General features: G+C 39.4%; 1 protein-coding gene across 15 annotated transcripts in view; it reads left to right on the forward strand.

Moving 5' to 3' along the window:
- Positions 1-21,743, forward strand: part of FHOD3 (formin homology 2 domain containing 3) — a 368,504-nt gene that overhangs the window by 283,569 nt on the left and 63,192 nt on the right. For 7 of the 15 annotated variants that reach the window (XM_085573657.1, XM_085573653.1, XM_085573655.1 and 4 more), the window contains 6 exons: positions 2,155-2,289; positions 5,578-5,628; positions 10,333-10,547; positions 15,113-15,136; positions 16,471-16,782; positions 20,511-21,400. In XM_085573657.1, coding sequence (XP_085429783.1) covers positions 2,155-2,289; positions 5,578-5,628; positions 10,333-10,547; positions 15,113-15,136; positions 16,471-16,782; positions 20,511-21,400 — 1,627 coding nt within the window. The remainder of the gene's footprint in view (positions 1-2,154; positions 2,290-5,577; positions 5,629-10,332; positions 10,548-15,112; positions 15,137-16,470; positions 16,783-20,510; positions 21,401-21,743) is intronic. The other 8 variants (XM_085573654.1, XM_077785050.2, XM_085573658.1 and 5 more) reach the window with 5 other exon arrangements.

The following is a 21,743-nucleotide window of genomic DNA, read 5'->3' on the forward strand; positions in this document are numbered from 1 at the left end:
CCCATCTGCAGAACTAAGCTGTGCATCTCCATGTGATTTCCCTGTAATCCCCCACATAAGAATGTGCATTTATTGTAGGGCCTCAAAGAGCTTAGTCGGAGCCGAAGGCTTCCAACCTGCTAGATGATGTGCAGACCTACAATCACTCTTTTGGTCTCAGCATCACCCCATCCTTCCCCTTAATTTTCCTTCAGTCTTCTTTTAAGCCATACCTTCCTTTGACTCTAAATGGAGTTTGCAGACTTCATGGCACCTGGGCAGGATGGGATATCAATGCCCAAATATAGAATACACAAAACATATAAAAACAAAGACTTGATAGAGACCCTCTTTTGCCATCTCTCCTAGTTAAATTCCATATATCTTCACATGGAGGCACTGTTCAATTTTCCCCTTCATAAAGTAATTTCTGATGTTCTATCCAACAATATAGCCATGGTTTTTTTGTGCTACTACAGGGATGGAGCTCTAGCTTTTGAATTTTAGTACAGTGGTGCTACTGTTTCTGCTAAGAGCTTTCTCTTGAAATATGCACTAAGAGGTCAAAAGTTAAAATAAATTTAAAATATGCTCAAGGGAAAATTCACCACACGTACTTGACTATCAGGGCTGGAGGATTTTTTCCCACTTTTCTTAGTGCTGAAGCATATTAGAGATTTTTATGGTTTTGAGTGTGATCCAGCATTGATACTGTAGCTTTGGAGGAGTGCCAGCAGGGACTCTTACAGAATATCAAGTTTTATACCATCTTATGTAATGTTTATGCGGGTGGGATATGACATATTGAAATTCAATTTATTGAAATTATTGACATTATATTCATGCTGCCCTGCTGCCAGTGGGGCTGAAATGGCTATGTTTTGTGGTGTTCCTGGTTATACAGACATAGACTCTTGGGGAAGATACGTTTGCATTAACATTTTTGTCTTCTTTTGCACCTATGTTCACTAGTGAATTGGTGCCATTATTTTAAATGCCTACACTGTGCAGCCATAGGCAAGTAAATAAATAAGGGAGAGGGTCTGAGTTCTTAAAAATAAGGAAAATTTATTCAGGTTTGCATTACTGGTTAAGGAACCTTCCTCTAGGCAGGCAGGGTTTCGTTTCTTTTTACACAAAAGGCAGTATCTATTTCTCTCATTAATCCTTTCATTGCAAAACTCATGTTACAACAATGCACAGAAACCTCTCTACATGAGTTATGTCTTTTTGATTTTATCAGTCTAATTCAATTAGTGTGCATCTGTATAAAACTACCCTGTACAATACAGATTTTTTCCTGTCTAAGAGACAGAAAGAAAGACACATTTACTCTGAGGTCACTTTGTTGCCATGTCTGTGGTACCAATACCACCATGTTAGGGGAAGGTTGTGTAAGAGGACCTACTCTCCCAGACAAAGTAAAGCCAATAAAAAAATCTATGTCAGCACCAAACTATGAATGTAAAAGTGAATGTAAAAGTGGCCTTATATCTTTGAAAAGTTTTACTGTAGAGGCCATCATTTCTGTTAGTATTTAAAAATGGTTTGAGAAAACTGTCCCTTTGTGTTTTACTGATATGTTTATATATGAGATTCATCTTGCTCTTACTGCACATGCAGCAGGGAAATAATGATAATCAAATTTATTTATGTATAAAGGAAAAATATGCCTGATACTCAAGAGAGCTTTTGAATTCTCTAGGGCATTTCTGACATCTTCCTTTACTTTTGTTTTTCTGTATAGAGGATTTTAAGGTGTTTGTGACACATCTGTTTTTAACATCATTGCATAACAGTTTTTTTTCCTTTAAAATGTCAAAAATCCTTTACAAGATTCAGCTTTTCTATTAACAGGATTATAAAGTAAAAAAAATTATTTAGACAATATTGCAGTTGAAACAGACTGAAGACTTTTTACACATACTTTGTTTTGCTTTAGAAATTTGGCTGTTTAGGAAGCCTACCCTAATTGTTTTTCTTCAGCTCATCACAGAGTCTATAATCAATTCAGCAAGAAGACTCTTAGCCAATGCTTTGAAACATCCATACATAAATATTGCCATGCCATTCTGCTGGTTGAGATTATGTTACTTGCTGCATGATTGCTACTTATTTTTTGCCTGCATAATCAATAAAAGTGACACTGAGAAATCTGATCTTCCTTTTCTGCAGGCCAGCTTTGGGTGGTCTCCTTACATCATCTTTTCGGCAGCACCAGGAGTCCTTGGCAGCAGAAAGAGAAAGACGGCGTCAGGAGAGAGAAGAAAGGTTGCAAAGGATAGAACGTGAAGAAAGAAACAAGTTCAAGTAGGACCCAAATTTGCTCCCAGTTTCTTGCTTTAATGTGTGATAGATTGTTCAATCATTGAGACATTCAACTGCAAAATAATTGAATTGATGAATAATGTCCCTTTAAATACTTCTCTTGATCTAAGTATCTTAAAAGCTGAGATTTAAACACATAACAAATTTTGGCGTTTAATAAAAAAGCTATTTTTTTTAAAGGCAGCTAATTACACTGGGTATGTAGAGAAGCTTGATTTTATTAGCTAATATACTCACCAAATTATAATCTCAATGAGGTGTAGGATTTGAAGTTGAAAGAGTGGGAAAAAGGTATCAAGGAGTGAGGAAGGGACGACAGCATTGAAACATCTTTTTCCTTTTAAGTTATGCAAAGTAAAAATGCCTTGCTGTATGGGAGTGCTTTTTAACTACTTTTTCCTGTGTTTCTGAACATGTGTCTCTTCCTCCTGGAATCAACAGCTGACAGAAGTTAATGACCAAAATAACTGTTCAAACCTTGGCCAGACAAATGTCACAGCTGAATGCAGGACTTTGCATTTTCACATCTGAGAAAATGTTGTGCGATGTAGGATCCCAGGGTGTGCTGTCTGAGGGTAGTAAGAGACAAGCCCCCTCAACCTCTTCAGTCCATGCCTAGAAAATCCCAGCAGAGGGGCTAAAAAAGACTGCAGTGGGCCAAGGACAGATGTGGAATCTATACCTGAAATTGTTTGCCTTCAGTCTGAAGAATGTACACTAAGAAATCAATTTGTTTCCTCACAGACAGGAGTTAAAAGCAAACCTTTTTTTAGTAGTTAGAAGACATAGTGCAATAACTTAAAGAATGGTAATATAAATGTTTTGTAGCCTTAGAATTGGTAGTTACGGAAAAGATGGCACAGTGTTTTACGTTAGGTTGTTTATTAGTATGCAGGATTGTTTTCACTGTAATCATCCCTTTAGTAAGAAGTGGAAACAGACTGTGATTCTGTGAATTTGGAAAGAGGAGGAACTTAGGAGTGGTTGATTGATATTCTCCTGGCTCCAGAAGATAGCTAGTTTAGAAGGAAATGAGAGGCAGAGGGAAGGTGGAAGAGCACCATAATAGGATCTTTGGCAGCCAACAGCTGCCCAAGTTCTCCTGAAACAGAAACAATAAGGTTGCAGTCTTCCAGCCTGTTCCAAAAACTCTCCCTTCAAGTGGTATCATCAGGCTGCAGCAGGCTGCCATGGACAGCCAACATGATCTTTCAGAAAGGAAACTCCCAGACTGGAAAAGCCAACAGGGCATTTGGCACATTGACCTGTTTGAGTAACAGATCTGCACATTTCAGTAGAGTTTGGCTACACTGGTTGTTCTGTCACTAAAAGAGGTTTCTTAAAATAAATAAAAAAAAAAAATACATTTTCATCCCTTTATTTCAGAGTCAAAAACTGATAAACTAAATATAATGATTATGCTACATATTTAAAATTATTTTTCAATGCCCAGTGTTTTTGTCTTTTGGATTTGAGTTTTGTGATAACCCAAAAGTTACAACTTTTGTTTGAACAGAGGTCTCCAAAGCCACCAGACTTCACAAACAGACAGCATCCCACAGTTGATTAAATAGTCTGGCAGAAGGAAGACAAAGTCACAGCAAGAAGTCATGGACAGTTTCATAAGAGTTCCTGGGATTTCATTATCATATCATCAGTCTGGCTAGAAACCCAGTCTCTGAAGATGTATTTTGATTAAAAATAGCACTTGCAATGCAGTCTTTAAACTCGTGAGCTGTACTGGATTTACCATCATGACTCATTTGTTATCTCATTCTTTCCAACTCTGCCTCAAGAATATTGCACTAGGTTCTGGCACCATTATTGACAAATAGAGGATAATTTAAAGGAGAGCATCACTAGTTGTGAAAGAGCTGGAGAATTAGGAGAGGAACTACAAAGCTTCAGAAACTATTGCAAACTAAAGGAATGCTTTGCAGAATGAACATTTTTCTCAGTAGAAGGACTATTGTACCCATTGCATATATAGAACAATATGTCCTAAACTAAAGTAAAAATAAATAAACAATATGTCCTAAATTTTTCAGCTATAGGTAAGAGTGAAAGTTGTCAGCGGGGAAAGAGTAATGTTAAAATTTACCTGCTGAAGATTTCCTGGAATACTTCTTAAATGTTGTAAAAGTATAACCAGTTCAGAATTCAAAGCCTATGGAGATGGTCTGAAACAGTAATGTGTGTTCCCTGTTAAAGGACTTTTGAAGAGCACTTGCAGATGTTTGATAGCTATTGGTATAATGGATGATAAGTAATTCATTTAATAATACAATATAAAGAGAATTTAAAAAGAGGCCATTATTAAAAGGAGTAGTTCTGAAAATCTTTCTGGTGCTCACAGCTTACATTGTGAAAGAATCTAGCAAATAAGGTGGAGGTCTTATCAGTTTTCTCTGCCAGATTCAACCAAATATTAAAAATATATTGTAAGGAACCATCTTGCAGTGATACTGAGACAGGGTGGATATTTGCTGGGTTCTGCTGTGCTCTGAGTTAAATTTGCATCCATGTTTGTGGATGTGGCAGGCCTCTCCAAAACTCAAGCATCCAGCAAACTTGAGTTGGCAAAAGTTAAATATATGGGTTACTTGAGGAGCTATGGGAGTGGCAGCTGACATAAAAGGAGTTTTGTATCTAAAACTCTGAGTGAAAAATAAGGAAGCGAAAGGTTGCTATCTGTCCATGGATGCTGCACGCACCCTCTTGGAATGAGGAATTGTCCTTCATAGTAAAGCCAGTCTGTTGTCCTGTTTCCAGCTGTGGCAACTACAACTCACTAAGGAAAGATTCCTTGGAAAGAAGGCCAACAGGTTTGCTCATTGCCTCAGTCTATCCTGCCAGGGGCTGCACTCACTGTATTGGGGCATTCTAAGATGGAGCAAATGAGGGATGGTTAAATAGCCACTATGGTTAAATAGCCACTCATGTGTCTGCTCCCTATGGATAAGTGCAGTTCATTGAATCTCATTTCAGATCCCAGGTTTCAAAGCATGCTTCAAGTTTTTCACTTTTTGCAGGGTTTTTTAGAATTACTTATATTGACCTTCCAAAGTACATATTTGATGTTGTATGTATGGATAAGTGTAAACTCTTCAGCAATTTTTGGAAAAGCAAACAAGTTTTTTTGACAACAGCCTTCATTGTCTCTGATCAGTTTGTATGTACCACTCTTGGCTTCTCCTACTGTACTTATATTTGTATTACTTACCTTTTTCTTCTGGTTTCTGCTACAACTTACTGTAATTGTCTTTCTAGCCGTGACTATTTAGACAAAAGAGAAGAACTAAGACAAGCAAGAGAAGAGAGGTTTGTATGTCATGCATCCATCCTTCCCTATCCTTCCCTCTGGCTGTTTGTACTTCCTATGTTCTTTACTGTGGAGCTGTCATATGTTTACATTTTTAACTCTGCTTGCACAAAACACTTTTATTCCAAAAGACTTCTATAAGAAAGAAGTTGTTAAAGAGCAGAATGAAGTCCAGCTGTAAGCACAGCAATAAATGAAGAGCAGTGAGAATGCTTAAGAATGATTGATGATCTTTTATCTATTTGGGAAATAAGCTTACCCTATTTACTTCAGAAAATTGCCCAAATTTAGTAGAGTTATAAATTGAATAAGCCTGTCTTTTCCACCCAGTGGGTCCCAAGTTTTCTGGAGGGTCAGAAAAGGCAAGTGAGGCTAAAGGAAATTGAGGTCACAATCATTGCAGAACTGCAGTAACAGACTGATAGAAGTGGTTCTGACCCACTCTCAGCATATTTTTATCTTTCAGAGCCAAGTTTTCTTTGCCAATCTCTTTAAACAACAGCAAGTAAATTACAAAGCTTAACAGTGTTTATCATTGGGGCATTGTTTTAGTTTTATTTAAATAGCATATTTGAAGGGATGAAGGGTTTGGGTTTTATTTTTCCTTTTTTTTTCCATTCAGTGAACAAGTTTAGAAACTCTGGGCTAGGCTGGGAGGTATGTGCTTATAAAAGCATATTTTTCAAGGAATGTCTTTCAGTAGCTTCTTCTCTACCCCTACTAGTAATTGCATGCTGGAGGAAGTGCTTGTTTTCACCTGGAAGATATGCAAGTTACTGCTTTTATGGTCCTCTAGAGATTACTCTCTGGAGGTACTTTTGGATTGTCAAGAATTGGAGTTACATTATCAAAATAAGAGAGCAGCCATCTCAGAAATCATTGTGTTGCTATGTTTTTACTTGGGGTTTTTCTGGTTGCTTTTGTGTTTTGGGGTTTGTTTTTTTTCCACAAAATCATCATACAGGGGTCATTTTGTTTCTGCAGACTGAAGTTTTATCTGTTGAGGCTGAAGTAGCTAATATTAAAAAATTATTTTAGCATCTCTAAGAGTAAGAAAAGGTAAATGGGCTTTCCATTGTGCTTCCAGTCTCAAAACAATTGCAAATAGTTTAAGGCATTTTCTGAAATGAAATGCATCTGAGCACATAAGCATCATGCACTGATTTGAGCTGAGTAAAACCTTTCTTCAGTGAGCATGCTCATCTGCAAGTTTTGAAACAAATTAGAAGCGAGTTCTTCAGAACTTTCAGGTTGTAAGGGAAAATGCCAACTGGAATATTTTTGGGAAAGTGTTCACCATTACTGCTATGCAATCTGAGACTATTTCACTATTCATTAGTACGGTTTTGTTATCTACAGGGCTCTTTTGAACTGAGATACCAAACTATCAGTTCCTATCATAAAGAGGAAAGACATATTTGCTTTGGTAGCACATAAATATTGGAGAAAACTTTTGCAAATGAACTCTTGCACCAGTAGTTCATTACATTGACATTCTGTAACTACTTTTTTACAAACACCTTTGCACAAATGAAGTTTTATTTCCTATAAGAAGTTGCATGTGAACTTGTTTTAGTGTGCATAGACTAAGAAAATCCTATGGTCAAGATGCCTAGAATCCTAGCTAAAAACTGATTTGTATGTTTCTTCCATATGAATCTTGCTGTTCAATGATTTTCCCTTTGATTGGGTGGATGTTTTCCAGTGGTAATTAAAGAATAAAATTGAGAAAGTTGAGCTCCCAAGCCCTCTCCAGTGTAAGGTGCAGTTCAAATACTGTCCATCATCATGATTTTGTTGGTACCTTAACATTTTAAGTTGCCCTCAGGGCATTACTCAGATACCTAGAGAACTCAAAATGATAATTTCATCAACTTGAAGATGGTAAAGCCAGTGTTACGTTCATGAGGAATACCAAGTGGATAGCCATAGACTTTTGGCTCATTGTCTATAGAGAAGAGTCAGCATAGCCGAGATGGTGTGTGCAGGTTTCCATGGTTTAAAAGAATATGACAGCATATACAGGGGCAATTTGTCAATCCTGTAGTGGAGGTATGGTAGCTTATCCTTTCAACCCGTTCAGATTTTGGTCTACGTGACTTTGCATATCTGCTGCTGGCATTCATTCATTATGAAGTGTAGGAATCCCCTTGGATGGGTGCCAGCTGTAGGAATCCCCTTGGTCCCCTCTGAGCACGGGGAGGAATCCTACATGAACAAAGATAAAAGACAAAAGGCACTCTTCTCCTCGGGACTAAATCCTGTTTATTAAATAGGAGCCACCTCAGATCCAGGTGACACCCTGGGGGTAACAGAGGCCAAGGCATCGGGTGGCATCTGGAAGAGAGAAGAGAGCAAAGGTGTTCTCCAGGGGGGTTTTGAGCCCAGGAAAAGGGGGTGGGGGGAACCAAGGGGCCACATCCAATGGGACACAGGTGAAGAGAGGGGCAGGGGGAGCAGGCCAGGGAGAGACCATCACACCTGAGGCTTGGGTGTGGGAAAGGTGTGTGGAAGAGACCAATGTGACACAAACTCCATAGTGCAAGATAAAAGCTACCCAGTGCAATTTCCCAGTGCAAAACAACAACTAAATAACTATTTAGTGCATTACAACAATGAATATATTTGTCAAAAACAAAAAATAACCTAAATAATGTCATTTATCAAGTGTGAAGCATTAATAACTGATTCTTGAATTTATTTTTTTTTATTTCTAAGTTATACCTATTTATTAAACTTTGCATTTGATAACGAGTTCTGCTGATGTGCTTGCTGCCATTGGAGTTGCTGTTCTGGTTCCCTTTTGTGTTTCAGTATAATAATCAGATATATTTTGAAAAGTTGCCTCTTGATGATGGTCTCTCCTTTGCTGGTTGGCCATGCAGCACGCAGCTACAGAAAATGTTAAAGCACCTGAAAAAGAACTGAGGACAATAAAACATTGTAGCTCCCCACATCATACAAGGATCCATCCAGATCTTTGTTGTAGTCTGCTGGCAAACTGCAAAACCCACTTGGCAGCAGCCAGCTGGGCTGTACCTGTTAGTGCCAAGTGATCAGTTTGAATGACTCTTTATGAATCTGGAATACCATCTGCTCTGCTTGTGAGGAGGAGGAAGACACCCTTTGTAAGTGACCAACATTTAAGGAAAGAGTGGCTTCATGAGCTGTAACAAAACATCATGCTGATGCCAGAGAAATGCTTTCCCCTCTATTGAAAAGGCAAGATTCAGTCTCAAGAATTGGCTTCATGTTAGAACTGTAAACAGTTCCTATTTTATAACCATGCAAGTATGTAGCTTGTTATATTTTCATCCAGAGTCTGTAGGGGTTCTTTTTCTTGCAGAATTTGTTCAAAGCCTGTGCATACCTCTGGAGGAATAAAAGAAAATGAGTTTGTTCTTCATTATTGCTGTTTGCAGTAAGGCAATTGCCTCTGAAAATACAAGGACTGCTCTTCAAAGCCATATTTTTGTTCTCTATATGGATGTTTGCAAATGTGCATGTGTGTGTGGCTACCATATGTACTAAGCATGTTTGTTACCACATATGGCTGACTTCTTTACCCTGCCTGCTTTTAGTGCACCCTTTTACACTAATTTGGGCTGTCAGTGATGCAGAAGGGGGGAGGAGAGGTGTTCAGTGTTATGAAGTGTTTACAACAGTGTGTTACAGGGGATGACCAGAGTGTTTCAGGGACATAAGCAGTAGTCTTGACTAACCTGTTTAACAGCTCACTTGCGGGTAAGGCAAACAGTCTAAAGCCTGATCCAGCTGTATTCATGAATTTATTCCTTAGCAAATAATGGTGGATAAAATTAGAAGACATCTGGAACAGGCACATATTTAAAAGTTATTTTGGTCGAAATGTATAAAGCATACTATGAAGAATATGATTGGTAGCTGGTCTTAATAAACAGTTAGTGAGTTCTGCCTGCCTAAAATGCAAAACAGATGTATCTTTGTTCTTTTAAAGTGACTTTGATGAATAAACTACATGTGACGTCAGGTACAAGCTATTGGATGTCTGAGTCCGGCAGAGAAATTTTTCAGAATAAAAAAAAAAAAACTTTCCATTGTAGGCTCTGGAGAGAACAAAGTGAATTCCAGTGCATTGCTCTCACAGCAAATAGAAGCAGGTTCAGAATCTTTAGATAGTTAATTCAAACGTGTATTGTTGGTATTATTTTCAGGAAGATCTGTTTTTGTCTGCTGCATTTTCCTCTCCTTACAGCAAGTCTCAGATTTTGGCAATTTGCACCAGTATTAAAGGGCTCTGGGTTTGGAGGGTTTTTTTCTTTCTTTTTTTTTTTTTCTTTTTTTTTTTTTTTCTCTCCCATTTTAGTTTTGGGAGAGGGAGGGCTGAGAGGAGGAGGAGGAGGAGGAAGAAGAGGAAAGAGGAGGGTGAAAAGGAGAACAGACAAATGTTTCCAAAAAGGAGAAGGACTGTGCAGACTATAGCTAAAGGTTCTTTAACTCTGCTGGTTTTTACTTTTGTACTGTAATGAGCAATTTAACATTTTTCAGGGCAGTAGTCTTTGCTTCAGTGTGCACTTTTTGGCAGATTGAGCAAGCAGGCAGTTCAGTGCTGTACTCCTTGTGTCAGGAAGTCAGCTCATTCCCTGCAGGTGTTTCATCCATAAACAAGCATCAGCCACAGGCTTCTTTTTCTTTACGGAAACCCTCTGGAATTTAACTTTCAGATACAAATACTTGGAAAAGTTGGCAGCAGAGGAGTATGAGAAGGAGCTGAAGAGTCGGACTGTCAGCCGAGGCAGAAGTGAGCTGTCCTTGAACCTGAGATCTCCTTCAGCTCCATCCTCACCTGTACCCAAGTGCATCAGCCCAGCATCCATAGAGTCCCAGGAAGAGCTGAAGACCCCTTCCATCCTGTGTGGAACTCCTCAGCCCTCAGAAGGTAAGTGAAAAGGAGGGCAGGGGAAACAATGTTGGGTTTATCACAGTTTATTTTGGGGTGGTGATTTCTGATGCATGAGTGCAAGAATACAATCTGTGAGGTGCCAGAGTAAAGGGTCCTACATTGTTCCATCCTGGCTTTCTAAATTACCTATTTTTTGCATTAATTTGGATATAATGCAATCTGTTCGTTAAGAGGAAATACTGCTAATTGCTGCTATGATTTATACTATCACTGTCTGTTGCTCTTCAAATGGAATAATTAGAGAATACCAAAGATCTTAATTTTAGTGTCATGCTCCTTATATATGAGGAGTTACTGAATACTAGACAAACAGTATTCCTGCCAACAGATTTTGCGTATGTGGATTCTCTGAAAGAAATGCAACAGATGAATGCCAAGATTATAATAACCTTCCAGTAGAGCACAGGCTGAATGTAACAAACAAAAGTTCTTGAATTGAAGGCAGTGGGGGTATGTTGATTATTTTTACTACCAAGAAAAAACTCTTAAAATTGTAGCAGAAATCATAAAGGACTTAAAAGAGACCACAGACAATTAGTAAAAAGGAAAGTATAACTAGTGTTTGCACAGTTGGTTTGCTGTCATATAATTTATTGGTGTACAGAGCAATGCTTTTTGTATATGTTTGTATGTCATTCTGCCACTTGCATCATGTAACTCTACTTCAGTCCTCAAAGCAACACATGCCATACAGATTTATATTTGCACCACATGATGTTGCATTAACATTGAGAGCTAGAATGCATGTTGAGGGCAAATTGTCGCCATCACTCATTTTTATTTTATTTGATTTCCTGCTACATGCTATTGGTGATTAATGCATTTGTAACTTGCACTGCTTGGTTTTATGAAGTGTTATGGCTGGTAGCATGCTATAATGCAAGGCAATTTAAGAAAAACGTTACAAATACTGAATGCTGCATATGTTTGTCCTCACTGTACTAAGTAGGTGAAGTTTATTTTATTTAGTTTCATATATTTTTTCCAATTATATTCCCCAGTTTTCTTGTTGGGAACCTTAAGAGTCTCAGTGGAATAATTTCAACTTACAAACCACAGATATTTTCCTCCAATACTGATAGTCAGAAATATCCAAACACCCATTTTGTTTAGTGCTATATTGCTTTTAGAGCAAATAATCTGGATTTTTCCACCATTAGGATTTCAGAACTGGGTAGGGAGCAAGTATCTCTTGTGATGATTATTTTAACATATTTCTCCTGGAAGCATTAAAAAAAATTTGCAGCATGAAATGGAGCAGTACAAACCATTTGGAGAATACATTAGAGCAGGTGTACAGGGCAGCTTCAGACAGCCAGAATATGACAAAGCTATCAACATGTGGGTAGACAGGACCTCTCTACTAAAACTCCTGGCAATACAGTAGGCATTGGAGGGCAGCACCTGGAAGCCTGGCAAATGGACCAAAAGGAGAGAATATATGGATGGGGCAGGGTAGCCTTCCAGCCAAAGGCAGTTACAGAGAGTTGGCCAGGATAGAACCTGAACAGAGGCCTGAAATCTGTATACTTCAGCAGGATCTGGGCATGGGGAATGACTGTTCTTTCAGACCTACCAAAACTATTGGAAAGGTCATAGGAAGTCATGAACATGTGGGCAGGACGTACCATCTGGAAGTGCCCATATTATTGGATATCTGCCAGTGGAGGACATTAGACCAGGCTTAATGTAGACACAGTGCCATGGTCTCTATACTATTACTTGACTTCCTTATGCTCCAAACTGAATTAAAATCTCAATTTTACTGGTTCTAGGAAGGGTTGCAAATCCCACTTAATAGGTAGAGAAAATAAAGCATTAACTTGCTCAAGCCAGTTGTAAGAAAAGCTGAAATAGAGCATGGACAGAACTCAGATTACTTGCACCCCAAGTAATTGCTTTTAGCATGGGGTTCACCATCTTCCCAAGCAGGAATGAAACTGCAGAAGAAAAACAGTTCCTTGGTTCTGTGCATGTGATGCTCTAAAGAGTTTGCAAGAATGGTGTTAAGAGATATGTGATACTCATCTGCAGAATTCAGAACTTGAGGTCAAAGGCAAAGAGTGTTCATCTACTAGCAAAACAATAAGGGATTTTTGAAGTCAGATTTATTTTATTCTTTTTGTGCTGAAATGTCCTTTGGCCATCCAGTATCTACTGGTATTAAGAAGGAAACAGATTCTGTCTGTGGAACTTTGTCTCACACTGTGAAATGTGTCAGTACCACTACCCAATATAAAAATCTGGACTTACTGAGCTGCAGTGTTTTCTCATATAAAACAATTGGTTTCATTGAAGTAATCAAGTCTTGTAGGACTTACTCTTGTAAAACTTGTGTTATGGCTTTCAGAGGAAATGAAGGCAGCCCTGTAACTGCAAAAAGGAACTTAATTTTTTTTTGGAGCAGCTACTTACTCTTTTGTAATTTCATTGGAGAATATTTTGTGAAGTGCAAGTATGCAGCAAAGGAGGAGCAACAATAACTGAGACATCTCTGAAGTCAGTCTACAAAGGAATTTAAGGTGAACCCTTGACTGAAAGAAGCAGCCGTTTTAGCACTTGCGAAAGTAGGCAGGCCAACCCAAGTGCACATTGTGGACAGTAGGGGAGACCTTCTGAACAGTGGTGGTTGAGGAGGGTTCAAATACTGCCCGAAGCATGACTGACAAGAGCATCTCAGCAGATGAGGAAGCACCAGAGCATGAGCGTGCAATGAGGCCAAAGCAGCCCCAGCTGCAGAGCCAAAGGAACCATGATACTGAAAGTCCAAGGAGGAACTCGGGTGGGAGGACAAAAAAGGATCATTTCTGACAGCACGAAGAAAGAACCAATTCAGTCTGCACCTGTTCTTACCAACACAAGGAATGGGAGGAAAAGACTGGAGTGGGAGTGGGGAGAGATAAGGAGTCCCTGTAGAATTCTAAGAAAAAGGAATCCTATGCTGGAGTAGCTGAAGGGAAATAACAGCCAAGACTTTAGGCAATGCCTGAACAATTGAACCAAGAGGTCTTGGACAGACATACACATTTTAGATTTACGGTATGCATCCACAAGAGACACTCAGCACATCTCCAAGTGGAAGGCAAAGAAAAAAGATGGGGATGTGGTTGGCTAATCAATTTGCCTGACAAGGGATTTGATGGTGAGCCCAGAGAGATATTTCTTCTCTCTGAGGGCATATAGGACTGGAGGGTTGAGTTCTTATCAGCAGGATACCAAATCTTGTGTCTCCTTCAAAGTAGATTTATAGTTGAGTATTAACGGAAATGTCCATATCCCTCTACTGCGTTAGAAGTTCTTAGGCTTGCTTTTCAGAAGGATCAGCTTATAAAGGTGTCATGCTCATTAACATCTCAGGCACACCTTCTTTGCTGTTGATGCTTTTTGATTTGACCAGGCTTCCTTTCCTGAGTCTTTGCACTCTCCACCAGCAGAAGTCTGAAGACAAGGGACGGAGACTGGCCTGTTATTTATTTATCTTGCCACCTGTGAGGTTGCCATTTAGTGTTTTGCCTGGTATGAAAATGGACCCAGTAGATGTAGGACTGAAAGTTTGAGCTAATTTCAAACAGGCCACTACCAAGCATTCACTGAGAATTGTTTTTTTAACATCTTCATAAGTTCTCACTAATATCACTGCAGTGGATTACATGATGGAAATGCAAGTGATGGACACATGTCTAGCTTGCTGGCTTTGTTCTCTTGATAGTGTTTCCTGGGAGATTTCATTTTTGTACTGTTTCTTAAGGCAAGTCCTGCTGGACTTAGCTCACTTTTTCAAGTGATTTGGATTATAGGTGGATTGTTTGATATTATCCCTAGAGAGAGAGAGAGAGAGACTGTCAAAAAGAGTAACAACATATCCTTGTTTTGTTCTAATACTTGGATTTTATTGTTCCTGGAACTTAAAAGAGTGGCCTATGTCAGGATAGTGCTCTTTACTCTTTGTTATGCATTAGATTTTGCTAAGTTGCTGCATATTTCTGCTATGTGTGGAATATTTCTTGTTAGAAGAGTATCTGGAATTCTTTTGAATGTTCAAATTTTCTCAAGCATTTCTTGCATCTCCCCTGAATTGTTTCTATTGAATCTTCAGTGTGGCTTCATGATGACAAAGTTGCAGTAAGCGTTAGGAGTCCTGGCCACATTTTAATCAGCTTCTTTCTCCATCTGAGCTTTGAAGTTGACCTTTTTGGTTATTTCATTACAGTTAGTTTGTTTTTTGGTTTTTTTTTAATAGAGAAATATCCAAAATTTATATGAAATTATGATTATTCATTGATTAATTTGTGACATTTGTGTATATGGACCATTGAACCATGGCAAGCTGAGAATCTTTCTTGCTAAAGTACCACATTAGTTCCAGGAACTCCTGAAGAATTCCTAGGCTTTCATCTCAATCATATTCAAATCTTGTCTTGACTTTAAAATGTTCTCATTTTATACCTACACATTGACAGCTGTGGTGAGAAACACATCACTGGAATTTACAGTGTCTGCCAACTTCTTGATGACACTCTGTATTTTTGATTCTCTCCTAGGTAGTGTCCAGGATACAGTCATAGGTAAGATACCTTTAGAGAAACAAGGCATGGGCAGAGGTGCTTGCATATCTAGTATTAGAGTTTTAAGTTCTCTCAATGGAGAATAATATGATCATCATTATTTTGGCTTATATATTTACTTAGAATAAATACTTGCCTGCTCAGTAGAGGGCTGAAATATTTGGATTGCATTCCAGTATTTCAGTGTGATTTTTTTTTTCCTTCAAAGGTTCACGTAGTACCTGAAGAAATTCTCATTGTATTTTGTGTAATCCAAAGACAATGAGAAGTCCAGAAGACTTTTGCAATACTGTAATGAAAAATAGTTAACAGAGAGACAAACCAAGTCATTATAGTTCAGCCACCCAAAAGATGTAGTACAGAGGCAATTTGGGAAGTATGCAGAGCTAACATGCATGTCCATTTTTGCCATACTTTGCATGGCCATTTCAGGTTTCAGAGAACGGTGAGCTTCTTGATGTGAATATGTGTGAATGCACTTCAGTTTCTTTGCAGCATGCAGAGAATATTTGCATGTGAAAACCCGCTGTTGCTGCTAAAAACCCTAAAGGTGAATTAATTATTTTTACTGGGAAAGCAGGGAAGAAGAAATCAAGTGTGTACTATCAACAGTATTTTCTGTGTGCCAACTGATAAAAAAGCTCATTGTGTGCCATATGCCAACCAACTAGAAACTAAATATGTACCATATGCCAGGCAGTTGAAAACTTTGCTGAATTTTGATGTGGCTATTTTGAAGTAAATGTGCATGAAACAACATATGGTTTTTGTCAGCCAAATATGTGACAGTGCCATTTTGAGACTGTGCCATTCAAGTGTGTTATTAAAACTAATATTTGTATTTTTTTTGTTGAAGTGTTCCTCATCAGGTGAAAAAAGAACTCTTCTAGAACCCAAAGAAAATTCAACCAAAAGCCACAATCACTCTCCTTTTTGTTTGTTTGTTGTTTTGGGTTTTTTTTGAATCTCTTCTTTCCTGGCTCTGTCTAGGCACTGAGTGTTAATGCTCAGGTGAGATGCCCATTTTCTACTGGTTCATTCAAATCCTTATGCGAGTCCAACACTGCAGCTGTGGAAGTATGTATAAAAATAGTGGGCTGGCTCCAGACAGCGAGTGAGGGGGCTTGCCAGGCTACTCTCACGTGCAATGCTGTCGTCGCACAACATCCATCAGTCTGTTGCTCCTAATGTTCCTAAGCACGCCGTGGACTTGCGTTTTATTTTCTTTCCATGAGGCACTTGTACAACTCTCACGTCGCTCTCGTTTAGAGAGGTGAACCTGAGATGGCTCCATTGTTAAGTGAATCTCTTTCTCCCATTGTTCTCTCCACCAGTGAGTGCCAGTGAACCCGAACCAGAGACAGAGACAGAACCAGAACCAGAACCAGAGCAGGAGGCTGAGGCTGAGGCCAAGCAGGGAACGGAGACACCCAAGGAAATAGAGGCTACAGAGGTGGGACCAGAGAGTGAGGTGGAGCAAGGACCAGAGAGAGAGCCAGAAGAAAGTGCAATACTCAGTGAAAAGGAGAGGCAGAATGAGGAAGTGAATGAAAAAGACAACTGTTCTGCATCCAGTATATCCTCAGCAAGCAGCACTTTAGAGAGGGAAGAAAGAGAGGACAAGTTAACCAGTGACAATGAAACTGGTAAAGTGAAGCTTTTTCAATAATGAAGGGTTTCTGGTGGGGAAAAAACGTGTTAAATTAGCAGCTCTGATGTTAATTAGCTAACAAACCCTTTGCACCTATCTAAGACTGTCTTCACCATGGCCAAGTCTTGTCTACTCTCTACTTGGACATCCAGACTTTATTGAGGTTACTGTGTTTGAGGGACAGTAGAATCTTGATGAAATGAAGTTTCATTTTATTTGTGACAATTTTCTTCTCCTAAGATTAATATATTAACTACTGAATCAGCATATTGCAGAGTCTTAGCTCTCTAGCTCCTGGAGAATTTATTTGGGTGTTCTGTACATAAGTCAGTGAGACAAAGGGCTGTGCTGACACAATTTGTCATGAAGTTCCAGATACCTTTTCTCATCATTTTAGTGGAAAAGGAAGAGCAGTGAGGGCTGAGATGTTTGTTCCTTCCCATCAGTACTTCTGTCTTGGACAGGCTTCAGACAGGGGAGAGAGATACATAGGAGCTGCCAAAGATAGGTCTGGGCTGTGGCCATCCTTAGCTCATGTAGAGGAGGCACATGAACACACCTTGTCTGGAAAAAAACAGTTCCGTAGTGCTAAGGGGTTCTAGTTGAATAGGCCACCAGGTACCAGCCTGGAAAGGCTCAGCCTGGGAAATACCTTCAGTACCAAGTTTCTGTCGAGAGACATAATGATAGCCAGAGTTTGTATTTCAGCTCAGGCAGGGAGAGAATAAAAGAGGATTACTCTTTTTCTTTTTTTTTTATATGGAGGTAAAGGAATGTAATGTAATTAGAGCATTTGATTCTCAAGTTTTCTTTGGTCTGAACCATGGAATGCATTGCCCTATATTTTCTAAATTCTAGATAAGAAAATGAGATGTGCTTCACAGTGTGAAATAGTCCTGCTCTGTCCTGAAAGAAGAGGGATAACTCTGAATCCCAATTACCACATAAACATACACTGTCAGATTGAATTGTTCAAGTTTAAATCTCTCACTTTTTTTTGTTTTCTAGGAAGCATTAAACGAATTACATACTAAATTTTAGAGCTAATTTCTTTCCAGTCAGCACCAAGATTGAGTTAATTAGAATGCTATTGTACTCATAAAGAATGTAGATGGATGTATCTGTGGGAAAGGCTGGGGAGGGATCACAGATGAAGGAAGTTGCTACACTGTGGCATAGTCCAAGATAGTCCAAGTAAAAATAAAGAGCAGTTTCAAGTTTTTTCTCCTTACCTTGTCTGACTGACCTGTTACCATTCTAATTTAAAGTCCCTATGTACTTTTTTAAAAGCTAAGAAATGTACTCTTCCTAAAATCAACATCGTAAAATTGTCCTACACTACCAGTAGACCAGAGATTTATTCAGTAGTGCTAAATAGGAGGACTCATGTAGTGAATTGTTTGCTGTCTAGTAGGTGCGGAGTTTTGGAAAGCAAACAAGAGCACCTCCTCTAGCAGTTTTGACATTCCCAAGAAGCATTTTGCCATTTATGAAGTGGCCCATTGGTTCTGCCTGGGTACATTTATGACAAAGGAATAAAACCCTTGGTGCAAGCATCTTCATTAGCCATCTTGCCAAATTTGTCTTCCACTAAGTCTTGTTTCTCCAATGGTATTTCAAAGCTTTACCTGCAGAGAGGAGGGCAGAAGAGGCCAGCAAGGTAGCAAGAGTCTTCACAGAAATGATCTTTGCTCAGCTTGGACAGTTGTGGGGGGAAATTGGAGAATGCAAATTAGAGATTGTGTCTGGGCAAATTCTGGTGAGTAGTTTTGCAAAGGGATTAAACACTGGAGGATCCCATCTGATGAAACTGAGAGGGGGTAGATCATGTGGAGTTTGTGAAATGGATCTTGGGAGCCATCCTGAACATCTTTGAAGGAAAGGCTTGAAGTAGGGGGAAATTGTCTGTGAGGGCACAGCTGAGTAAAATCTATGGTGTGGAGAAGGAGCTGTCTAGTGATGTCTAGTGAAGCTACCTCAGAGAGAAATCTAAGAGACTGCCTCAGGTGAGCAAGTATTGGTAAAAAAGCAATCCCATGGATCAAGTCTGATGAAAAATGAGCAGATAATGGAAGCAGTGAATCCATCTGCAAGAAAGTAGGTTGTATCCATTTTTGAAAAAAAGTCTTTTTTCTGGTGTTAAACCTCTGGACTGATTTTAAAACATGGTTTAGAGCTTGATCTAAATAGAGGCATGAGTCACTGCTGTCCACACACTTTGTGCTGCAAGGTCCTACATTTTAATGTGGTGTTGTTTTAAGGGAGGGGAGGCAGGGAGTTGTGGGGCCCTGGATGTAAATCTCATCAAGAGGACACCTTCTCAGAGCACAGAACTAAATGTTGTACTAAGAAAGCAACTCCATTGACAGAGGAAGCCGTAAAAGATACTTAAGACCCCAAGGTATTGAAAAAGGTGGGAGCATAAATGAAGAAACCAAGATAAAATGGGAGTTTAAGAAAAAGGACAACCTACAGGTACAAAAAAAAAAAAAAAACTTTAACCACGAGGACCCCAAAAAAAGTCAGGCTAGCGATCAAAGTAAAATGATTAAATAAAAGAAGTAGAGTTTATGAAAAACGTATCAATAAAATGTGTAAGGACTATGGGGAACAGAATTCCATACAGGAAATACAGTAAGTGTGAAGAATTATCATTGTTGCATGTTTAATCACTTCATCTGGTGCCCACTGGAAAAAGGAGCACCATAATTGTTAGACACATTATCCACATTGGTTAGTAGTATTAAATTCAGGGAAATGGAGTCACAGAGATGCTTACATCATATATTTTTAAAGTTTGACCACTATAATTTGTTATTTATGGTGCTGTCTCAGACATGGTATTTTGCTTATTATTGGTGAGAAAAGCAGTAGTCAGAAAGATGAAGCTTCATTGCACTGAATTGTTAAATGATTGTAATGTGGGAAGGCCAATAGCCATTCAACACTGACATGTAACAGGGAGGTTAACAGTGATTGAGGAGCAGCATGTTCAAAATTATTTTATAAAGGCTCTCTTATCATGAACAATTTTTAAAATATTTCTTATGCTTATACTCACTGAACTGCCCTGAGAGCTGTGCCCTGGGTATACAGCCTAATTTGGAATTCCAATAGTCTGTGTTGTGAACATGGCCCAGGTACCCAGCCAGGGGGTTCTGAGAGTCTGAAAGCTGCCCTTCCCTAGCCAGCAGGGTGGGAGGAGGAGAAGTAAACAGCTACATGTTGGCCTTGATATCAAGCAGGAAAGATCTCTTTCATATGATAATATTTTCCTGAGGTTGTTCCAGTACATAGCCAGGTGAAGAGTATGATGATAAACTGTTTTGTGTCATTGTCATGATATTTAAGCCCCATTCTGGAATACCAAAGGTTATGAGAATTTATGCACTGTATAAAATGAGCTGAGTTAGTAAGTCCAAAATGAAACCTCACAGATTTCAGGAGAAACCTGAACATTCAAATCCTGAAGTTATATAGTCCCTAGCAAACTAAATTATTCTGTAGTCTCCTTCCTTTTTTTAGAATTACTCCCAACCCATTAAGACCAGGCCATGTATCAGCGCTGTATCTTATTTCAAGATTTTCACAGTAGCTGCTTGCCTAGTTTAAGAGTAGCTGTACATGTGTCCTGCAAATGGCTTTTTTTGTGGGTTGAAGAGTGTTCTTGGTGCTCTGACTTCCTTCCCTTGACTCCTCCTGTCTCTGTGTGTGTGATTGCAGGTCCATGGTCACAGACCATTCAGGATGCTGGTGTGAATGAGCAGTGCAGCAACATCCTCAACAACAAGCGGTTTATGCTGGACATGTTGTATGCGCATAACAAAAAGCCCAAAGATGAAGAGGAGAAGGAGCTGGAGGCGAAGGAGGAAAAGAAGGAGACGGAGGAAAGCGAGGAGTCACTCACTAGCCTAGCCAGCAGGATCTCTATTCTTCAGGCCACAAAGCAGGCCAAAGATGAAAGTGTCAAAAAGATGGAGATTGGAAATCTGGACAACCAAGGCAGTGTGAAAGCCTTTGCAGAAAAATTTAACAGTGGTGAGCTGGCTAAGGGGACAGCAGTCCCTGAAGATGAAATCAGTGAACAGGTCCCTGAGAAAACACCAGCGCAGACAAAGAAGGAATCTGATTACATCTGGGATCAGCTCATGGCTAATCCTCGAGAACTTAAAATCAAAGACATGGATTTTACAGACTTGGGGGAGGAGGATGATATAGATGTGTTGGACATGGATATGGGTCCTGGGGACTCCCTTGCTCCCCCTCCTCCACCTCCACCTTCTTTTCTGGGTTTGCCTCCTCCACCGCCTCCCCCCTTGTTTGGATGTCCGCCTCCACCACCGCCCTCTGCTAATTTATTGGCTCCTCCTCCACTGTTCAGCACTCCTCAGGGTTTAGGGTCACCCCAGGTTTCTAGGGGTCAGCCAGCATTTATAAAGAAGAAGAAAACCATCCGTCTGTTTTGGAATGAGGTACGGCCATTTGAGTGGCAGTGTAAAAACAACAAACGCTGCAGAGAATTCCTGTGGTCGAAACTGGAACCCATTAAGGTGGACACTTCCAAACTGGAGCATCTCTTTGAGTCTAAATCCAAGGAACTGCCTGTCACAAAGGTACAGCTTGTATTCAGTTTGCTATTTTTCTGCTATTGTATTGGTATTCATTCTGAATTAGATCTAGGTGATTTATGTTGTTTATATCAAACCAGTGGAAATTACTGGATGTGTTTCTAGCTTGGTCTATGATGGAAGATATTCCATGGCCTGACACTAGAGATGAGCCTAGGGTGGTTTATGGGCCAAGTTGCCCTCCCATCTTAGGTCTGCCAATTGTGGGATATCACTCCAGGTGACAAATACCAACAACTTTTACATTAGATTGTCCATAGCTGAATGCCAAACTAGATACTGGACTCTGAAATATTTTATGTTGCATTTGTAAAAAGGTCACAGCGTG

The sequence above is a fragment of the Lonchura striata genome, chromosome 2, assembly GCF_050655825.1.
Source record: "Lonchura striata isolate lonStrDom1 chromosome 2, ASM5065582v1, whole genome shotgun sequence".
NCBI classification, from domain to species: domain Eukaryota; kingdom Metazoa; phylum Chordata; class Aves; order Passeriformes; family Estrildidae; genus Lonchura; species Lonchura striata.